The sequence below is a fragment of the Cariama cristata genome, unplaced genomic scaffold (genome assembly GCF_000690535.1).
Source record: "Cariama cristata isolate BGI_N322 unplaced genomic scaffold, ASM69053v1 scaffold20310, whole genome shotgun sequence".
Taxonomy (NCBI): domain Eukaryota; kingdom Metazoa; phylum Chordata; class Aves; order Cariamiformes; family Cariamidae; genus Cariama; species Cariama cristata.
In genome coordinates, this window is record NW_009595554.1 from 6507 (window position 1) to 28979 (window position 22473).

The window sequence follows — 22473 nt, forward strand, 5'->3', positions numbered from 1 at the left end:
GAGTGCTAAGAAACTGATGATAAATGGGTCTTCAAGAGTCTGGTTCTTTGTGAAGTAATTTTTCTTATGTGCACATTTCATTGATTTAGTCATCTAATTTAAGGCAGTCCAAAATACCGAGTAAGCACTCAGAAAATAATGCAGCAGCTGCATCCATACTGGTCAAATATCTCCAGTAATTGCCTGTGATTGATTTAGTTTTCATTAATTTCACAATACTAAGGCTGGTATGTTCTCTAAATAATTATCTGATGAGCAGGTGCAAAGAATAGTATCATTTAAAAATTAATGCTTTAAAAAGATCATGGTTTTACAACAAACATTTTAAAAAAGATAACTGCACAATAACTGTAACTGAAAGGGTGTGAGATTTAACCATAGTCTTGATGTACTCAGTGATATAAAAACCCATCTCTAAGAAGCTAAAACCTGCTGCAGTCAAAACAGTAACACTGTTCAAGCTCCATCCAAAGACTGACATTGCCGCTTTGAGCAGAAGAGTATTTGTTATCTACGCCCTAGAAACCCTGATTGTCTGTTTGCCACACGTGTACAGGATGCACAACAGGCTGTTTTGTAATAGGTGTAGACACAGAGCCGGGCCTGAACCACCACATTGCAATTGTAGTATTTATCTTTGCAGTTCTCATCTGTGGAGAAAAAGGAAGAGAGAAGAAACTGAAGAAAACAGTATTAGAGCAACAAATAACCCATCCCCTCTCTTCTTACCACATAAAATCCCTTGGACCTGTATTTAAACATTCATCGCCAGGTTAAAATAGGCTACCTATGCAAATGTTAGGTTACTCAAGATTGTCTGCTTTTAATATAAAGATACACAGAACGGTGGAAGAAAAGAACCTATCCCCATTTATACTGTTGTGGGGTTTTGTTGCTGGTTTTTTTTTCTTAAAAACACAAAATTTGTCTTGAATAAAGATGATAGAAAAGTCTCTAGTATTCTTCATTTCGGTACCTGCCCACTTCATTTTTAGATTCACAGGTAATAATCTCTTGTGGCAGTGTACAGATGGCATCAGAACCTGCAAATGTTATTTTCAAGTACTGACGAATCTGAATACTGGAAAATAGTAAACCATCTCCCTCCTCACAAATAGTACAAATGGTTTAAAATAACTAGATTAAAAAGGACAAAAGTTGGTGTTCCTAACATTCCTCATTTTTCTAAGCTGTTAGGATGTGGTCTGTTCACATTTTGAAGTTTTCCTTTATAACCAACAGAGTTAGAAATACTTTTAAAGTGACAACTAAGATCATGTATGTGATCACAGAAACTGAGGCATTAAGAAAAAGACTGAATGACAAAACACTAATAGCAGATGTAAAAATGAGCAATTCCGTGCAAATGTGTTTTAAATAAAGAGATAACAACACTAATACAATAAAGTTTTTTAAATAATATTGGTATACCAGGGTTTTATATAGTTAAATTATATCAAAGAATAACTCTCAACTGGAAATTGTTGTAGAACGTAAGAGTTAAAACTGTCTCTAAATAATTGCATCTTCCTTTCCCTAGTCATTCTCATTACTATTAAAATCAAATCTGTATGAGATGACTGACTAATTCCAATGCCAAATTATGTGTACGTGTATATTTACTACAGGTAAAAGAAAATTGCCTAATTCCCCCAATGTCTTAGTTTAATGTTATTGGTTCTTATAGAACCTGTTACCAAATACAGGATATCATACATGATCCTTTTTGTTTTTGTTTTAAAGACTCTGCCAAGAGAAACCTTTGAGAATGCAAGGAGGCTGAGTAAAACACCCTACATGTACGATTTTCACAGAAGCACATTTCTCACGTTCTGAGCAACTATAAAAGTAACCCAGTTTCTTCCATGTTACAAGGAAAATGTTTTTAATCAGATATGAAAACGTACTTTCACACCATAGAAATGAGCTGTATTTTGTGCAAAAATAAAACTCTGACCTTCATAAAGAAAATAGACTCTAAAACCTCTACAAGATCATTAAATACTTTCTCCACTAGATGGAGTTCCATAGTTAAAACAGAAGCTTTCTCTTACCTATTTCAGGGATACAATCTTGTGTGTTACATGGTTCTTTTTCTTCAGGTTTAAGCTGTGGATCACACTGAGTACTGGCTGTCATGTCATCCGATAGACATCGTACTTCTCGAACCCGAAATCCTCCTTCACAGGATCTGGAACACTGAAACACAAAAGCTGAAGTTCCTGAAGACCATATGAGATGTAAAAATACAGAAAGAAAAAATGGGAAATGAAGCCAGACTCAGGTATCACTGTAGCCTTTTATCAACTTCACCACTTCTGTTGTTTTTTGTTTTCTAATTATAAAGTCCTTAACATACAGGTTAAATTTTGTTAAAGGTTCAAAAACATTTTTTACCGCAGGGGCAACAACTGGACAAGTAAACGTGGTAGACACTGCACAACTGAAAGTACGACAGAATTCCCTTTCTGAATTTATTAGTTAGCTTCTTGTTTCTCTAATTAGTCTTGTTCATCTCTGCTTATTTAGATATATCTCCCAAATCTACTCTTTCCACAGTGTTCACGTTCCTTGCTTTAAGAACTTCCTGCACTGAACTTTACAACTTGACTGCACTGCCCTCCACTGCCCTTTTGCCTCCATTTAGATTCAATCAGGAATAATTTTAATTGCCTTTTTTCTAGCGCTCAATTATTTTTTACTTCTTGCAGCACAACAATTTTACTAAGCATTATAGGTTTCTTTGAATTTCTAAAGAAAATATTTCTGTGCTCCTTCAAAGTCTGTTACGAAGCCAGAGACTTTTGTACTTGCTTGTCATGATATTTTTAAAGCCAATTATTACACATTTCTGCCCATACTGAAGCAAATCCCCTGTTGACCTCAAGAATTTCGCCTGAGTGAGGTCTTTGAGATTTGGCTCACTGTCCAGTTTGACCTAAATGCTCACAAACTTAATTAAACCTGGGTCATTTATAATGATTAAAACCTTAATAGCCCCAAACTAGTAAGAATGTTTTCTTTCTGACTTCTTGGCATAATTATTTCTTTTCCTAACATTGCAAAAACAACTCGTCACTATCATAAAATCAGATACTGTAGCAAACTAAGTAAAATATTCTCAATAATATATTCTTAAATTCACCTTTCATCTTGAAGTACAACTTTTCCCCACTTTAGAAAAGATACAGCCCTGTGGTGACAGTAATAGAATTTTTGCATTTTTTTAATGTAATTACTCTTATTACATGCCTGTATAGAATACCGTAATTATCCCACATCCAACAACAAGAACTTCAGTTCAGAGATCTTAAGCACTTAAAATGGAACCAAGACAGAATTCAGATGTTACATACAACACGCTATAGACAAACCCCAGCATTCTGTGTTAGCCAGCCATTTAATCTCCATGACTGGGAGGCCACAGCATTTATCCTAACTCATATAAAAAGTCTGCTGTAGATACGAACTGGACAGTTTCAAAACCTACTACAGGGGCTTTGAACCAGCTATTCTACTTACAGCTAACCCCCCATAATCCTTTCTCTTCAGGTCTACCAGTAAGAAATACCACATACGTTCTTGGTTAATAGTAACAATATCAGAAGGAGAATTGAAAAACACCTAGAATATGATCTTGTAAAACCTCAGCTATCATATGCATTTGTTCCTACAGTGAAGATGGTCACAAAGGCTTAGACCTTTAAGGATTTAGACACCACTTCTTAGGAAGTAAGCACTTAAACAGTAACTAGGGATCTCTAAATACCTCTCAGAGTCTGAGTCTTAGCACCTTGTTTCTTCTGTGCCTGCCAAAAAGAGCATATATTTTCACTTTCAGAAGGAATCTATCTGCTGCATTCTATGGGTGCAGATGGCTGTATCTCTTGTGGCTACACACTTGCAGGTTCTCATTTGAAAATGGGTTTGCTAATGGGTTTGCTAAGGGGAAGTTATTAATCTAAACTAACAGCTCAGTAAAGATTCCAAAGAATTTCCAGCAACATCAAAGAATATACTTTGATCTACATGGCTTTATTATGAGCCTAACTTGGATGCTGTTTTCAAATAAACATCTATACCTGCAACTAAGGAAGAAAAATCAGGATTCCCTTCAGCTGATTTATTTTGTTAAAACCATTCTACTTTCTTTTCTGCTTTCTAGTGCTGCCAATAGGCCAGTCAAATAATTGAGCATTTAGTAAAAGGGAAAACCAAAATAGTTTCTCTCTCTTGTCATGTGGATGAGGTATTTCCAAAGGTTCCTGACTAAGGGAACTCAAACTGAAGGCACCTCAGGTGCTTCCACATTTCAGAGCTGTCATTCTGAATTTGATTTAAGGCTCAAGGAAGGGTGTAAGTTAATGCATTAGATATGATGTCATCTAAGTAGTTTTCACACCATTTTTCATTCTAAGATGATAATGGACTTTCTGATTTTCATTTAGGAGAAGAATGTCGATTTTTTGGTAAAAATCCAATAAGCTTTGTTAGGTGTAGGAAACGATGGAAAGACAGATGAAACCAAAGCATTTTGTGGCACTGGTGAACGTAGCTGGTCCACTTCCAGGGGAAACTGAAGATACATGAAGCTCTACAGTAAGTTTTCTCTCAGTAAAGTTCTAAGTATCACAGTGAAGAGTTTATAGTAAAATATTATGCTAAAACTGACTTTAAAAACTGAATACATCCCTGAATACATTAATTTTAATGAAACTAGAGGTCTGAAAAGAACTACTTAGTCTCATTAAGGGGCATACCAACTTTATAATAAACAGGAAGATCCTTGGAAGAAGAGATAGTGATAAAAAGACAACTATGCAGTGTCTCCTTCTCGTCAAGACACTTCCTAACCTTCCTAAGCTCCACTGGTTACTAAAGAGTATGCTTTCTTTTTAGTATCATTCCTGTGCAAGATTAAGTCAATTTCATGATCAACAGTTTTATCCAAATGGTGTTCCCTTTCAATATACATGGAAAAAGATGTATCAAACAGAACTAGATACAGAAAAGCATGATAGACTTACTGTGCTCCATTCTGTATGAAACCACTTAGATCCACATGGTTTGAGGTAGCAGGATTGCTGGCTGGGAGGTTTTTCCAAATATGAACATTCATAGGGGTTCAAAACATCAAAATTACCTTCAGTTTTCCTAACACAAATGACTTCTCTCTGTTGAGTTCCACTGCCACATTCAGTAGAGCACTGTATAGAGAACAATAAAAAAAAGGTGGAATTTGTTATTCTACTTACATCCTCCAACTTGTTTCCAAAGTAACATGTTTCTCCACGTTATTTGTTTCTGAAATAAAACAACACACACACACATATATATACACTTCCATTTAAATTAATATTCAAGCAGGAAAACTTGTAAAGTTTTGCTTATTCCCTATTCTTGGACACAAGCCTAGATACTAACATCCAAAATCCATTTCCTTACTTATATATGATCTTTCCTCAGTAAAATGAACTTAGCTGTGTCTTTCCTTCCATCACTGGCATATGTGTGACTTGAAGAGAAAGGAAAAGGGTAAAGTGTTCCTTAAGTTCCTGCAGTAGGGTTTCTATCTCTCAGAACCAGAATAGTAGCCTAGATAAACCTTGGGTTATTATTACGATTTGTAGGTAGTACTAACATAGTAGCCAGGAGTCCCAGTTAGGAACCAGGACAAGAAAATGCTGAAGGATATAGTAATGACTTAATTCATCAAGTGACTACTGACTATAAGCGTCAGGTATTACGTATTTAATTTTTAATCTTAAAAATGGTTACAGTGGTTAAAACTGTACTTCTGTGAATATTTATTCCAGATGCTACCACAGACTTGAAACATATTTCTAGTTATTTTTATGAAGAAGACATATGACTGTAAGTGTGCTTTTGGAGAAATCTAAAAGTGTAGTTTTACCTGCAGATACAAAAAGAAACTGGTATTTATTTTTCTAATAAAAAGAGAAGCATAACTTACTTTCTCCATAAACAGTGTTACTGCTTCTTGCTGAAGCAGGATTGTATACACTGCACTGAACCTTTGAGGGTTATACGGTTAGAGCACAGTTTTGCAGCTTTACAAATCCCCACATTCTGTGTGTTTTTTTAGAAAATGCCTTGATCTGCCAGGGTGTTCTTTTCATGTTTGCAAGTATCTATGTGATGCAGTGTCGGTTCCAATTCTGAAAAGCAAATTTGACTCACATGGACTCTTACTGCCCATTTAAAGGTTAAATACACACACAATACTGTTCCTGGCACTTGTAAAAAGGTTTTTAGAAGATGATTCCAGCAACATATTGGTTTCTAGGTTGTCTAAGGGACTATGATTTTCAAAGGCTTTTTCTAGCCTAAACCAATCAAATGTTATTAAAAGTGGGGAATTTTGTTTATATTTTGGGTGAAATTTATGATCCCTTTACAAGATACTCACAAAAACCTTCCACTGAATGAAAAACCTTGACATGAACTCACCCAAATAAATTCCACAGGAAATAACGTAACTACACTTTCTTTAACATTGAACATCTCTGTCATTGCTCTCTTTTAATGGTTCCTCCAAAAGACAGTATCTTAACATTCAGCCTTAGCTCTAGTGGAGCATAATACGGAAGGTCAGCCACCAATGCTCCCTCCTGCTTTGTTCTACTGAGTGTCTGCTTTCATTGTGGTATTTAGAAGTCAGGATTTGGCTGGTAGAATAGTTGTTGTCAGACGCTTCTTTCAGGTAACATACAGCAAAGACTGTGTATTCTTGGTATGCATCAAACAATTTAATCTCATGCAAAGAATGAAGGTGAATTAGCTTAAAAGAACAGGAAATTGTAAAGGATGGAAACTTTCTTATTCAGAACAGAATGGGAAGAGTTAGGATGACCTTACTGAAGGCTTGTGTGATAGTAAGAATGGATACAAAGTTCCTATTCACCTGCATGGAGTGGTCTAAGTAACACCGCCCAGATTTTATCTGTTATTAGAACTGCAGATAAGTATGTTTTAAATCTGAAATTGTCATTACTCTTACACAAATAATTATCACTTACACTTGAAAGCATTAGCATAGTAGTACCCCTGTAATCTCCATCTCAGCTGTACCAGTTTAATTTCCAACTCCTTATCACCTGGAAGGATCTTGGAATCTGAAATGCAGTGAGTTAATAGCAGTGCCAAGAGAATTTTCCCTAACGACTCGATGAAGTGCTGGTACCAGCAGTCCGAAAGGCTCTCTAAGCTATATGAGAGCCTACACCAAGGGATGTAAATGTCTGGGCACTGGCTAACAGTGCCTAAAATGCCTTTGTTCCTGACAGCAGAAATGTTTATTTGGAATGAGAAGGACTATTGAGATGTGGATCAAGGGAAGAATTTACCCTGAGGAAAGAGCATCAGGATATAGGCCACTAACCAAGTTTGTTCTTTTCACCTATTATCGTGAATTTCAGCACAACAATACTGAAGCTAACTTTTGGGTTTAGCCATTGTTTTTTTGTCTTGTTTATCTTTTGGAAATTCCATATATATATCTCCCTGCAGTTATGCATGATCGCAAAGGCTTTGCTGTAAAAGGTGCAAATCTGTTGCTTCAGCATTCACCTGAATATGCCAAGCAGCTTTCTGTTATCTTTCATTTTATAAATACACTGGGTCAGTAGATGAGAAATAAAAATGAAGGTACAGGGGAAGAGAAGAACAAAATCTTTCTTTCATCAAAGTGAAAAAACAGTAGGTGCTGAAAAGTATTGAACATCAACTCAGCAAAATACAGGAAAAAAAAATCCAAATATTCCACAGAGATGTAGAAATACCTTATGGCCTACACCTTCATTGCACAAAATGCATTTTTAAAATTAAAATACCAGCAGAAAACAAATACCTATGTTGGATATAGAGCTTACCTGTGTCCAGCCCCCAGCAAACCACTCCACTTTACCAGCACAGGGTCCATTATTACAGGGAGTTGTTCCAGAGGGTCTGTTACTGCCACAGCCTTCCAGAGGCAAACTGCTGACATGGTTTGTCATACAAACCACTGAACGCGTACGGACTCCGTCACCACATTCTGCAGAACACTGGGGAGCAAAAGACAGAACATGTTCACTAGTCCGTCCTCCAAACTGCAAAATGAAATGAGGAGAAGCAACAATCATGAAAAATAAATTAATTTATGCGAAGTCAGTGATTTTTATTTGTAATTCAGCTGTAGCAAATTATCTTATAGTTTCATACTTTTCAATACACTACAAGTAGTACCTGTCCCTTACAGTCACAAATGAAAGAAACTGAAGTATTAGGGAAGAAAAGAATTAAATTTTTATAGCTTTTTATTAGCTTTCTTACTTTTCCTTCCTTCTTCCTGTCTGTAAATGCTTTCAGTTTTCATTTTATTCACCTTTTTGCATACAAATTAATAGATCTAAGAAGGGATAATCTCAATAAGCAGCTTTTCAGACAACAGTCATATTTCAGCTTTTGAGCTATTCTATGAGTTTCTCCCCCAATCATTCAAGCTGTCAGCCAGGTGAACTCTTACACTGGTTAACAGGACAAGGCTAGGAAGACTGAGGGCTGTGGCATTGGTCATAAAATGACTGCATAGTGCGTCCTGGAACTTTTCCGTATAATGAGTTCACAGACTATGAGAGCACAATAAAGTAGAAAAATATAAAATTTTTTGGCAGGTGGTTTCAGAAGATCCAGGTAAATCCTAAGCAAATATCTGTAACTACCACTAATTATTGCCCAACCTGTTTAACTGTAAGTTGTTAATTAGTTTTAGCAGAAGAGATGGCCATAGCTTATGTAAATTCAGTGTTGCTTGCTAATGATATGACTACCCGGTAACTAACATTCATCATTCTCAACTCTTCACTGCTAAATTCTGAAAGCTCTTAATAAATAGTGATATGCAGATTCTTATGTCACATATTTGGCGATAGTATGCATGTCATCCATAAATCACACAGGATAAATTCCATTTATGCCCTTACAGTTTGGTCATTCATCTACCGCATTGGGAAAGTCTCTGATACTCCACTGCTCTGGGCAGTATCAAAATACAGACATTTAAAAAACAGAAATATGCCAGGGAAATAATCAATTCTTGTGTCAGACTGGTTTTTTTGTTGCTTAATTCTTTTTCAATCTTCCCTTTCTTTTTCTTTTAAAATGCATTTGGCAATTCATGTCTAGACCATTAAAGAAAAACCCATGTGCAGCTCACTGAAAGATATGTATATAACCGAATTAAAAAAATTACAAACAATTATATTACATATGCAAAGAAAACCACAAATCCGTATATAGTATATGGGGGGAAAAGATGCATTTGGCTGACATTCCAGATTTTATTTTTAACATATGATTAGGTAGGAGATAGTAATATAGTAATTAGTTAGGAGAAACTGTGTATTACTTCCACAATGAACAGTACATTCCTTGTGAATGAATGTAACTCTGCATTGAAACATTTTTTAAAATTTTATTGAATAAAAGTAAGAATGATTCTAAGAACTGGAAATAAGACACACAGTTGACAACCAGCTTGACTTGGCTCCGATTGGTAATAACGTAAGGGTTCACATCCAGCAGTTCAGCTACAGAACAGCAGATGCCGTGATAGTACCACCCACTAGCGATGATGGGATTAACCAATACAGTCATTCATCTTCTCAAGAGAGAGACCAGTGACTGGATGTACAACTGGTTGCAAACTACTCTTTACTCACTCGCACTGAAGAATACTGGTTATTTGTGTGAAACACCTAGTCATGTTATATTTATTCCACAGATACAGTATAGAAAAACATGTTTCCTATCAGCAAGCCTGTTTCTTTCACAAGACGTTCAAATAGAAGGGCAAAGCTTTACTGAAATGGAATCCCTAGAAAACTAAAAAAGTTATTTAACTTTTTACAAGTCCTGTTTTTAACAAATGAGATACAATTTTGGAATAACTAGAAATTCAGAATTTAAAGAGATGCTTGTGTATTCCACAGGAATAGGAAAAAATTGCTTATAGTTTGGAATGGTTTCTTCCTCTATCTGTGAGATCAAACAACTAAGCTTCTTTTAAATGATGCCTGTAACTAACATAATTAACCTTTTTTTGTTGGTGGTGCACAACAAAATGTTCCACTTTTACACAGATATATAAAATATACTTACCTCCTCAGCAAACTAGATTTGACAGCTAAGGAGATCTTTTCAAAGTAAACTAGCAAAATCTTGAAAATACAAGAATGACGTGAACTGTGCTGGTAGTGAACGCTTTCCTGTTTATGTAAACAAAAACTAAACCAAACCCAGTTCAAACAGTCCAATCCTAGGTAGACTGACTGTAACTGAGCCCCCCAAAATGGCTACCCTTCAAACCCACTGTACAGAAACAAATTTTTTGGCTGTTCATATTTTGTCCTTAGCAATATGTTCAATTACATGATGCATAGAGAACTATGCATATACTTTGCAAATATTTTTTTTCTTTCTAAGTAATTTTCATTTGACAATCGAATTTGCTCTTTTACTTTGCAAATCAGAGCTAGGAATAAGTTTAGTCTATAAAGTCATCCAGAAAATCTCCATAGTCTTATGTTATAAATGATTATGCATGAACTAGGCTTACATATCAAATAACAAAGGAAATACCAAATAGGAAGGTATAAGGTTGTCCCACCCTCTATTGCAAGATTTTACTACAGATTAACTACCCTCAAAGGATTTACAAAGCAAACTAAAACCTGAATGTTTCTGCATTAAGTATTTGGTTTTTCATGTTTTTTTTCCTTCTTTCAGTAAAAATCTTCCATGTGAAAGCCATGATTTCCAAAGCCCAGGGCAGGGAGTAGAGAGTGTTTGGATAATGAATCCTCGCCTTTTGGTTTTCACAACTGACACACCCACTACTTTCAATTTTGTGCCAATGATTTGTTGCATTAATACACAGTAACTGCCACAACCTAACATTTGTATGACATGAGGAACTTTCACAAGCTGCAACTTCTCTGTTCTGGTCCTATTATTAAAGATATTTTGTTTCACTGTCTTGTTTTAATTGGCAGAAAATCCTCAGAAACCTTAGTCTGTGGAACACCCTCCCTAGTTTTATGGAGGCTGCCATTTCTTCTCTTCCTGAGGTCCTTCCCTCATGAGTTCAGTTTCAGAAGTTTTCCATTCCCATTAAAAACCAAAAATACCACCCCCCTCCAATTCAGTGTTCTGAAAGTTGTCAGAAAACAACTGTTACAGCAGTCCAGGAAATATAACGCTAGTTCCTGCAAACTTGGAAAACTGCAAGTGGAAGCTTGAATTTTTATCACAGTCACAGGGCATGGTAGAGCAAAAAAAGCCGTTTAACAGTGCCAGTTCCCTTTCGCTAATGTGCCAGCCCTACTCATTACCCTCAACTGGGGCAACAGATCACAAGAAAGAGGTAGCAGGAAATCTACCAGAACTCAAGAGTCCTTTCACCCAAGTCTCAGCATCATTGCTAGCCTTAATTACATTTTTAAATAACAACCAATTGAGTTCCAGTAAAATGTCCCTATTTGTGCAGGATTTCTTTCTACCACACTTTAACCTTCATCATCTTAATTGTTCCCCACAAGATAGTAAATTTTTTAATGAATCATTCTCCTGATGTTACACTACTGCAAAAAATAAAAATGAAGATCTACGTTTGAAATACATTTATGAAACTCCTTAGCATTATTTGACCTATTCTGAGAAATCCCTTTCAGAAGGGATTTTAGAAGGATTATGTAACCTTTGTTTTCCCAATAATAAACCAAGAATTGTATTTCAGAAGCTCACTTCTGCTGCAGTTCCAAGACTGGGGGCAGATTTTCAAAGGACACAAAACTGTTGAGAGCAGCCTTGATTTCTTAAAAAAAAAAAAAGTACATAAAAAAGGGGGGGGGGAGGGCTAGTCAGAGATATCCTTATGTATTGCTAAAACACTTTCTGATACCTGGATTTAAATTATTTCCCTTTAGAGTGCATCTATGCATACAGCAGGTGCTGGATCAGCAGTCAAGCCATCCCTGTTTTTAGTCTAGTAGATCCATGGTATACTTCCAAGGTAACAAAAGTTTTGAGATACGGTCTTAGAATTTTCAGACACTTCAGCTGGATCAGGATTGCTTGTACATACCACTGTTACTTTCTTTACATGTAGTTGGCAACACGGTTGGTACTTAGATATTACTGATGCCCTTTGAAGTAAGTAACATTAGGGAACAGACTTCTTCACTACTCTGGCTCACACAACCAATAACACTTGCCTTGAGAGCGGTCAGGACTTCTCAGGGCCTGAGTGTGCCAATATGCCTTACTGGCCCTAACCAGTCTCATCTGGGGCCTCTACCCACACCCCTGCCCAGGGCCCAGGGTCTGCATTTAACCTAAGCCCTGGTCCATGCCTGAGCTTGATCAGAGAGGTGCCTGTCCCTAGCCACAGCCTGGGCACAGGCCTCACTGATCCCTCACCCTTGGACTCGGTTCTCAGCTTGACCTTGACCCTGCCTCATTACCATAGGCTGTGTCTGACCCTGGCTACCATCACTGGACCTGAGCTGTGGATTGATTTCCGAGCTTGACCTTGGACCTGCCTCATCACCATGACCTTGCCTGATAATCTGGACTCTTGTCTGCTCCTGCCTGCCACCTATGAGCCTGCCCTGCTGACCTAACTGGGATAATGTGGCCCCTAGCTGGCAAGGGTCCTCCCTGCCATGCAGACTTCTATACGCTGATTTTCATCTAAAGCAGCTGAATTGTGGCAAAGAGAGATGAGCTCTAGAGAAGAAAACAGAAACCTCTGTAGGTCTTGGCCACCCTTCTATCAATGTCTCCGTCAAAACTCTCCTGGCTATATGTTTCATCTCAAATCATGAAATGAGTTACGTATTTATACATAAGGAATGCAAAACTTCTATTTGCATAGGATTCCCACATGAAATCAATGGAAAGGGATATTTTATCTTGTTTTCATTTTATACTGAAAACAAATAAACGGTGATAAATGAAAATCATTAAATGCCTGGACAAGCTCAATGGTGGTCTCTTTTCCTTTGTGGTGTTTTTTTTTTTTTTTTTTTTTTTTTTTTTTTTTTTTTCCCCCCCAGGATCCAGGAGATTTTATGCAAGCTATCCAGATTTAAATAAAAAACAGTGAAAGAAGAGTGTGAGCTACAGTATTCATTGGTGGTTTCACATTTAACTGATCAACAAACCCATTTGTACCTGTTAGGTAATGCTTTAGGATTGTGAGGAATAGAGCACTGATTTTTAAAAAGCATACTGCAGTTCTCTAATGGAAGATATTACAGAAGCATCAGTGTTACTCCTTTTAATGAAGAGTGAAATCCAGAGCACACATTTGATCTGTTTTGATTTTGTTCCCTGATGTGCAGCATTTTTTCTTTCTTCCCAAGATTTTATTTTGGCCTCAGAATCTCATTAACATCTAAGAATTGTTCGTATTTTGGCTTCTTTTCTAAGTATGCTCTAAACATAAAACGAGAAACAAATGAACAGAGGAGATGGCAATGAGGAATAAACAAAAATGCAAGAGGGGAATGGTCCAGTTAGCTGGAAGGAAACACTGGTTGAGTCTCCCATCACTGTAAATCAGGAGAATGCAGTTTCCTGCTTCTGACCCATAGGAGAAGTAAACTTTCCAGCAATTAGAGCTGTCAAAGAATCAGTCATGTGAAATGTTTGCAAGAATCTCATCTGCTCCCATCAATCCAATTTTGCTGCCAGGTTCAGTAAGGTTCACCAGCTTTACTCTACTGATTAATGGATACAGTTTGGTGGAACTCTGCTGTTTTAATGCAGTATGATATCTTTAGAGAATTATGAGACGGGAAGCCATCTTTCTACAAACGCACGTAAAAATATCACAAAAGTTTGTCCAGAGTCTCTGTAATCAAAAGGGGTTAAAGATCACGTAGAAGACAAAGCCACAAAACTTAAGTTAACTCTCTTATTTATACTCAAGATAGAGCAATAAATGTAAAGACAAGCACATACAAGGTTAAGATGTGTCTCACTTTCCTGCTAGAGACTTTTGACCTGTGATCTTTCCCATTGAAATGAATAGGAATTTCTGTTTCTCTCAAGATTGAGCCTGGGGGATATCAGAATATGGTGTTTAGATCTACTTTAAAGACAAATAACAGAGCATATACTTTTCAGAAAATAAGGGTTTGTTTCTTAAGGATGAATTGCTTTGCTTCCTTCCTTCTTTCCTTTACACGTTGCACCAGTGTGCACATGGTAGCCATACAACTCACAATCTTTGCAGGTAAAAGCATGTGCGTAACATACATACAATGGACTCTGATACCTGTTTAACAAAATAAATGAAGAACTGTATTGTTTTAGGAACATGGAGGGGTTTTTAATTACTTAGGATTAATTATATGTATTAAAAATTGGTCTGTGCGGGAACGGAATCCAAGAAGGTCAATGCCATGGGGATAAACAGGCGGTCCACAAAACTTATAAATATGTGTTGTGGGAAATCAAGATGGGAGAACATGGCAAGAAAGCAGCCAAGTGTTACTTACCGAGTAAAGCTACATACAGCCCTGGGAAGGAGAAACAATTCCTACACACAACCCTCGATGTACTCTGCAGGTTTTTAAGTGCACATATGTTGTATTGCAGAAGTTACATTCAGGGAAATGTAATGATACAATCTTCCAATTCAGAATCACAGAAACTATTAATGCAAATGAAGGAAACTAGCATGATTTTGCATCAATTAAAACTTTGCAAGGTTTCAGTAAAATAAGAAAACCCAAAATCTTTCCACCAATCCTAAATTAGATCCTGTAATTTTCTTAAAACTCAGTTATGACTATTCATCTCTTTCTCTCCCTGTGTTAAAGAATACTATTGTCAAATTCGGCACAAATATACATCACAGTTATCAAATCCTGAAATTTAACATCTGTTGGCAGCAAAGACAATTGTAATTTTTATGTTACTGTGCTTTTTCTTGATGTTTCGCTAATTAGCCAAGGCTATATTGTAATGCCCCATGCATTACCATAAATCTGCACATGGAAGTTTGATATATCCCTTGCTGAAAGAGAAAGTACATGCTTAACCAATCTCTGACAGGCCTCTGGAAATCTCTACTTGCTGCATGTGCAACAGTACACATTAAGTGTTTGTAAAGTGGGTTCAGAAAAGTACAGGCCAGGCCTTCTCTTATGGCTGTAACTGTAACCAAGTTTGAAGTCAACCATTTCAAAGTTCCAACATTCTCAAAAGTTATGATAAGTTCTTTTACCTCTTATTTCTAGCCACGGCTGAAATGTCAAAATACAATGAGAAAGACTGTTCTGTGGTATTTCCAGCTGGGACTTGAAGTAGGCATGTAATAAATCTCACAAAGAAGGTCTGTTCTTGTGAGATTTCCACCACAGTTTTGCAGACTCAAGAGGTTTGAACAAGCTTTCTTTAAGCATTTGAACTTCTGGCTGCTTATCGGAACCGTTTGTGGTTGCCCATCGCTGATCTATGCTTATTGCTGAAGCATGGCTTGGCTTAAAGTACTTTTTAAAGAATTGTTTTGGGAAATCACACATGCACAGTCCATACACTGGGAATGCCTATTTCCATTCCATGACAGAATTCTCCTCTTGTCTTTCAATAGAAACATACTCCTCTACAAAGAAGGAGACCCTTCTGATCCTACAAAACAGCCCTTGAAAAGCACAGTAAGAAAGCTAATGGTCAGAGACCTGACTTTTCAAAGCTATTGACTACTCCTATATTCCACTGATTTCCACTGGAATCACTGACACTAAACGTCTCTGAACATCTGAGTTATAAGATATGTGTGAACCTTAGAAGATTCTGCACATTCTAGTCTGAATCTACTTTTTTCCTGAAATAAGCTGTTCGTTCCATTCTCTTTGTGAATCAAACTCCAAACCCACTGCTGGCAGAAATGATGGTGAATAATGCCAACTACAGTAGCAAGCATTTGGAAGAAATTAATTTGTACACTTATATAAGCTGAAAGGGTAACAAAATCCATTCTTTACACTCTGACCCTAAAATGTTTGTGGTAAGAAAAAACTCCAACATTTTCCACATTACCTGCTTCACTTCTATGTCTCATTTAATATAGATATATAAATAAGCACAATAACATTCTACAGTCATAACCCTCAGCTACAAAAACTACTTCTAATTCTGCAGAGGTCAAAATATCGACGTAGAATAATGAAGAAAACACTGATGCTAGAGTCTTCACTGGAAAGTATGTGCTTTATGTGATGGAACTGCACTAGCTGATAGCAGCTGGTTCAGCTTTTTCAAGAAAGGTATCTTTGAGGGTAGAATGCATTTTTCTGTCTTGTAAAATATCACTTCAATAGCACTGTACAAAGAACAGCTCTACAAGCTAAAAACCCCAAAATAACCGGCACTACCACTTCCCCTACAGCAAAAACTTTGCCATTTGCACTAATAACCTATACTTTACCTGGTAACTTTCCGTCCATGCTACACAGGAGTGTACATTGAGTGAAACAACTGGAAAAAAAATGTTCATATGACAACAACAAAGATTTATTACTGTATAATTTTCTTTTCTTTATAAAATCTATTTGAGTTGTCTGAAGGGTGGAAATTTTGCAGGCCTTTAATTGTAGCAAGAGTCCGATTAGCATTTTTAAAATTACATGACATGCTAGGTACCTGTCCTACTTGTGAAGTTCCTCCTCTTTCTCCATCTAAAACATGTGGAAAATCTGAGTGTCCAAACTAATGCATAACCTATGAGCCAGACATCCCTAGCTTTCAGTGATACTACCACAAAAGGATCTAAATAATGAATCTGTGAAGTTATGAATGTAATCTTACAGCTTCAACGATAAATTATATTATTTGCCTGCCAAAACAATCAGTCAAGGAAAAGGGAGATGCAATCAGGATTTTATAGACCGAAGGCTCAACTTGTCTACAGATGAAATTGATATGCAAGCATTCATAAGAGGGACAAAAATACCAGGCTTTTCTTAGCCCATGTTTGTAAGCTTTTTAATGAAAGCATATAAATATCACACTACTGAACAACAACTCTCACCCAATCATGAAAGAAGGTAAACCACCACTGTTTTTACTGCTTTCATGTGGAGAATCTGACTCATTGGAATAAAAAAATACATCCATGTTCACAAAATACGAAAGCCTCAATCAACCTTGCCTGAGTTTATGAAGTTGTTGCCCTCTTTTATCAGCTATAGGATAATTGTTTTCTGGCTTGAACTTAAACCCAGACATCAGACCTCAAACCTCCATCCCTTAAAAAACAGTAGGGAAACTTTCAGAGTCTGAATCTTGAGACTCAGGGCTAAGCAAGGCAGAATAATAAATCTCAGCACACTCAGTATTTTGGGAAGTTTGGACACAGAGCCAATTCTAAATCCAGATGTTTGGCCACATACCCACACGCTTGCCCCTTCTATGCATTCTTGTATCTAACACAAACCCAAGATGCCCTTGGGATGATTGGTTTTTTGTTTGCTCTTGTCGGTTTAACAGATCAAGGATAAACATGGAAAATAAGATCACTCCCTTTACAGCTGTAAAGATGTCTATTTTTTTAATTCTGATGCACCTAAGTTGTTTTAGAAGATTTGGCAGCATAAAGATAACGAGAAGCCTTACCCTGTCACTCCACTCTGTAAGGAACCAGCTCTTAGCACAGGGACCCATGTCGCAGTTCTCAATATCATTTGGCCGCAGCTTCATGTTACATTCCTCATCATCAACAACATCTCCAAGGTTGCTGACACATTTCACGTCTCGTGTCCTCTGCCCCACTCCACAAGGCACTGAACACTGCAACAAGAGGGAGGTTGCATCAGGACACTATGCAAGAACTGCAGTGGTTTATTCTCAGTCTGTAGTATTCCACAGTATACTATGCAGATACATTTGGAAAACATAAAATTAAACCCTATTTTCAACAGACCATGCTGCATCTTATCAAAATGAACTGCTGGTATTTGAATAGCAGGCTGATATATTCTGCATAATTTTGATCTTGACCTGTAAGCAGCTATGAAGCAAGAGAAATGCAAAGAAACTCAACTTCTGAATCCCTCTTACAAGTAAAGGCCACGTTCTCCGGCTCTCTTTTCTTCAAGCTCAGAGAATGCTGACAGCTATTGATATCTCTGCCTGAAGATGTGAAGCATCCAGATCATGAGGCAAGATGGGAACATAACTTTCTTCTGCATATGCATGAATGTTTTGATGAGTCTTGTAAACACTCTAGAATTAAAGGGGAAAATCTCTGGGAATTTGAAGGTTAAAGACTGCAGTACCTGCACACAAGAGTACCTAGCAGAGCTTCCAAAGACAGCCTCATTGTTTTTCCCTTGCTTTTGAATGCTTAATCATGTCTACTATATTTACTCGTCAAAGTTACTTATCATGTAAACTATACTCCCTATGGCAAGATACCTCACAGACTTCTACCTCCTCAGACTGCAGCTATTTCTCCAACTGTTCACTCTAGAACACCGGCCAAAACCCAGACTAGATGTGCGAGGCCATTAAATAGCAAAACACTAATAAAAACAAATACCCCATTCCTTATGTCAGAAAGGGGGTGATTTGTCCAGCATTACTCTTGAAGTCTAGTCTGCTGCTTCCAAACTTAAAATTACCACAATGCTTTTTTTTCTAATCAGATTTAGATCAAAGCTTTTGACATTTGTATGTCAGAAAAAAATGGTAAGCCCATTAAAATCTTAAGATGGGCTTACTTTTAAGATCACAGACCTGTCTCCAAGTGAAAACCTAACTGTACTTCAGTAAGCTCAAACACAAATAAGTGTTCTACTGAAACCAGTTTGCAAACTCAACTGCTCCTTTCTTTATGATGGATCTTCCTCATGTCAAGAACTTTACTTCTAAGAGGAAATTAATCACAGAATTTTATTGGAATTACAGTTATATTCAACGAGCTACAATTTATAAAGCATTTGTTTAGCTTGATTCACCATATGCAGTAAACCTCTAAAGGCTCCATACACTGAAATACTTCTCAAAATGCAACAACACACAAAACCAGCTCCCCTTTCTCATCATCAACTCAATAAAATAATCAAAACTTTACCTTTAATATCAATTTTACTGTCCTTTAAGTCCAGATGGATTTTAATTCATCATGAATAATGAATTAACCAACCAACATATGTTTACATTCATCTGTCTAGGTGTTTCTAATTTATTTACCAGGAATGTAATATCACAGATACCCCATGATTAGGAAGTTAACAATGTCGCCATCAGCCTCGGAAATGCAGCAACTGAGGGAGTTAACTCACAGAGGCTTTACCGTGGGGGAGGACACACTATAAAGCCAAACAAAGTCTGCTGCATGACTCTAGCCTACTGTGACTGCGTGGATGGGAAGCTGTGCTGCTACTGCCAGTGCAGTTAGCCCATGCACAACACACTGCATGCTGGGACATGCATTCCAGCACAGGCTGGGGGAATTAGGAGCAAGGGAGCACTTCAGTAGAAAGGAAAAAGGTTTAGGTTCAAGGGTTAAGCTGGAATTTTTCATGGTCTATCCACCCACATAATTCAGCAACTCTAAAGTTTTTTTGCTTTGTTTCATGGCTAACAAAGAGATGTGTTTATCACTACACCTAATACACCAGGATATTTTTTTTCTTTCACACAATGGCCATGAAACTATCTAGGATGGTTGTCAGGTTGGCCAAATCTTTTGTAAGCAACACAGAAAAATTAAAGCTCAAAACTGTACCGTCCACATTTATCTGAACGTCTTGGCATAGCCTCAAACTAACTACAGTAGCAGCAACTACTGAAGAGCAGTAAGTTTGCCACCACAGGCAAACGTATCAGGACACTCCCAAGTCTACTTCATATAGCATTTAAAAAGACAAATTGAGCAGAAAGCTTGTGTACTTCTGTACACACACATCTGCATGTTTTGTACTATTCAATTGCCCTTTTTCAGCTTCTTTTTGGTTACAAACAGTAAACTTCAATGGTCATAATCAGCAAGGTTTTCTTGAACTAAGATTCACATACTTCCAAGGCTTTTCAAATTCCAATTCCCTGTTTTAAATCATATTTGATTAGTGATACCTGGAAGAAAATTCATGTTCTTTTCTGAGGTTTTATGCCCCAAATTAATCAATTGTACTTACTGAAGTCCACTCTGTCCTAATCTGCCATTCACTGCAGATCTTCAGCTGGCAAGTGCTGGTTGTCTCTGGTTTCTCCAGGTGATGACAGCGGTATTGCTGAACTGTCAAGGTACGATTGGCATACATTTGCCGGCATAAGATCTGTCGATGCTGCATACCAAGGCCACATGTTTTGCTGCACTCAGACCACTCCCCGATATCCCAGCTAAAGAAAAAAAAAAAAAAAAGAGGATGTATCTTTTCAGTAAAGATTTCTAATACTGATCTTAACAGAACTCGAATGACATGATTCTGGTGCTGGTACAGAATCTTATAACACTTAAGCCTCTGCATGCATAACTTAATCCTTTATGAAGACAACATTATATACTTGTAACCAATCTACCTGTAGTGGTTGATAACAATAAGCATGTATACAGATTGCACAATTCATGGCTTCAAGACATACTACAAACATTAATTAAGCTGCTAATAGCCGTTCGGTTTTTTAAATAATCTCTCTATAATATATATTATTGCTCTAATGACGGATCTCAAAAATTTAAGATGTGCTGCATAAAATTTTTCTGCAGCAAAGGCCCTAAAAAAGGATAATACCACAAAAATCATGTCATACGTCCAGGCATTCATTCATCAGTAAAACTGAAATAGCAAATGATAAGCAACAAATAAATAAATTTAATGTTAGAGATGAAAAAAATCCCTAGATATATTCTACTCATTCCCATATTTCACTGTATTTATCTAATCAGTTTTGTATAAACATGTCACCTTCCCCTTTCAGTTTTCATTTCAAGCATGAAGATATACACAAATAAGGGAAGTATCTGAACTGTTCACACATTTTATTTCAGAACTCTTGTGGAGAGTAAGCAAAATCTCCATATTTTTTTAATAATTATTTACATATCTTTGTTTATAGTCCTGATATTATCCTGTGTAAACAAATGAAGCTGAATTAATATGAGTTGTTAGAAAGAAAAAGGTGAGAAAAATGCTTGGTGAGAGAAGACATCTCCAAGTAAATGGCTTCAGAAGTTCCTGAGTATCTAACATGCACTAGGAAATTGCTTGACAGGCATCTCTAACACTGCAACAGCACTGAGACCATCAGAAACTTCTGTGGGATATGGAGTGGACACTTGCTGCTCAGAAGAGAACTGAAGAATGTAATCACAAGAGAGATGGAAAATACAGCTGTTGACCTGAAATAAAGTTGGTACAATGGCAACAATTTAACCCTTTTCTCTTCTTGGTATACATTCTGGATGAATTGACTTGCTTTTTTTTAAAAAATATTTAAACGTTGCTTAGCCAACTGTAAGTCACAGTCTGCTGACGGCAAGTGTCTTTTCAGAAGGAAACTTGAGCTGGTTCCATTAGTGTGCTGGAAACAAGGACTACCACTTCAGAATCCAGTCTTTGAGTTGAAGAACTACTGAATTCCAGGAAAAAGAGGTGATGTTTATGAGGGGGCTGTTGTGAGCACTATCAACCTAATCTCATCTTTAAATATGACACCATGGAATGAACAAGTGGGTACTACAGCACACTGATCCAATGTGGAGGGATATAATTTACAGAGCCTTTTCTTCAGACAGGTATATGCAGAAGCCTGTCACTTGAGAAAAATGTACCCAACTGAGAGACCATGTATAGTGTGCACGTCTGAAAAATCACACAAATTTTGAGTAATTGCCACACACACTTGTTGCCAACTGCCCTTTTGTCTTCTCTGAATGCTGTTGCTCCCTGTGAAGGGGAAGAAGGCCACCAACAACTAAGGAAAAAATATCCACTACACTTTATGACACAAGTACATAGTACTTAGGAGTTTAAACTAGTTTCCTACTGAGAATAGCCTCTTTTCACACACAAAATCTCAAGGACATTGGCTTATTTCACTTGACTTAAACTGTAGTATCTTACAAAGCTGGACATGGGAAGAGGTTGCAGGCCTCCTCTTCTGGAATGGGTTTGGTGCTGCTGTCACAGTAAATCTCAAATACCTCCTCATGAGTGATTCTGTTGACGCAGCGGAAAACTGGGTACTGTGACCCTGAAACGAAGGAGAAAATTAGGTGATGCATTGCAAAAGACTCTGCAGTCATAACAGTAACATCCAACACTGATGCAGAAAGGAAATGCGTAACTTAACAACAGGAAATACAGACTAAGATTTTATCCAAAATTTCCAAATGTGAGACCTGAATGCTATACTGTTTACACTGTAGTATTAAGGGAAGTTCTTAGTACATAG

The 22473-nt window shown here is 37.1% G+C and overlaps 1 protein-coding gene across 1 annotated transcript; it reads right to left on the bottom strand.

The window, feature by feature from the left end:
- Positions 1-248: 248 nt before the first annotated feature.
- THSD4 (thrombospondin, type I, domain containing 4) lies at positions 249-22272 on the bottom strand (the record flags this gene model as incomplete). Its single annotated transcript, XM_009702682.1, has 7 exons — positions 249-650; positions 2055-2199; positions 5028-5207; positions 7893-8066; positions 17689-17862; positions 20214-20418; positions 22143-22272. Coding segments are annotated over 7 exons (1151 nt in total), but the record flags the coding sequence as incomplete, so codon positions are not given.
- Positions 22273-22473: the final 201 nt, after the last annotated feature.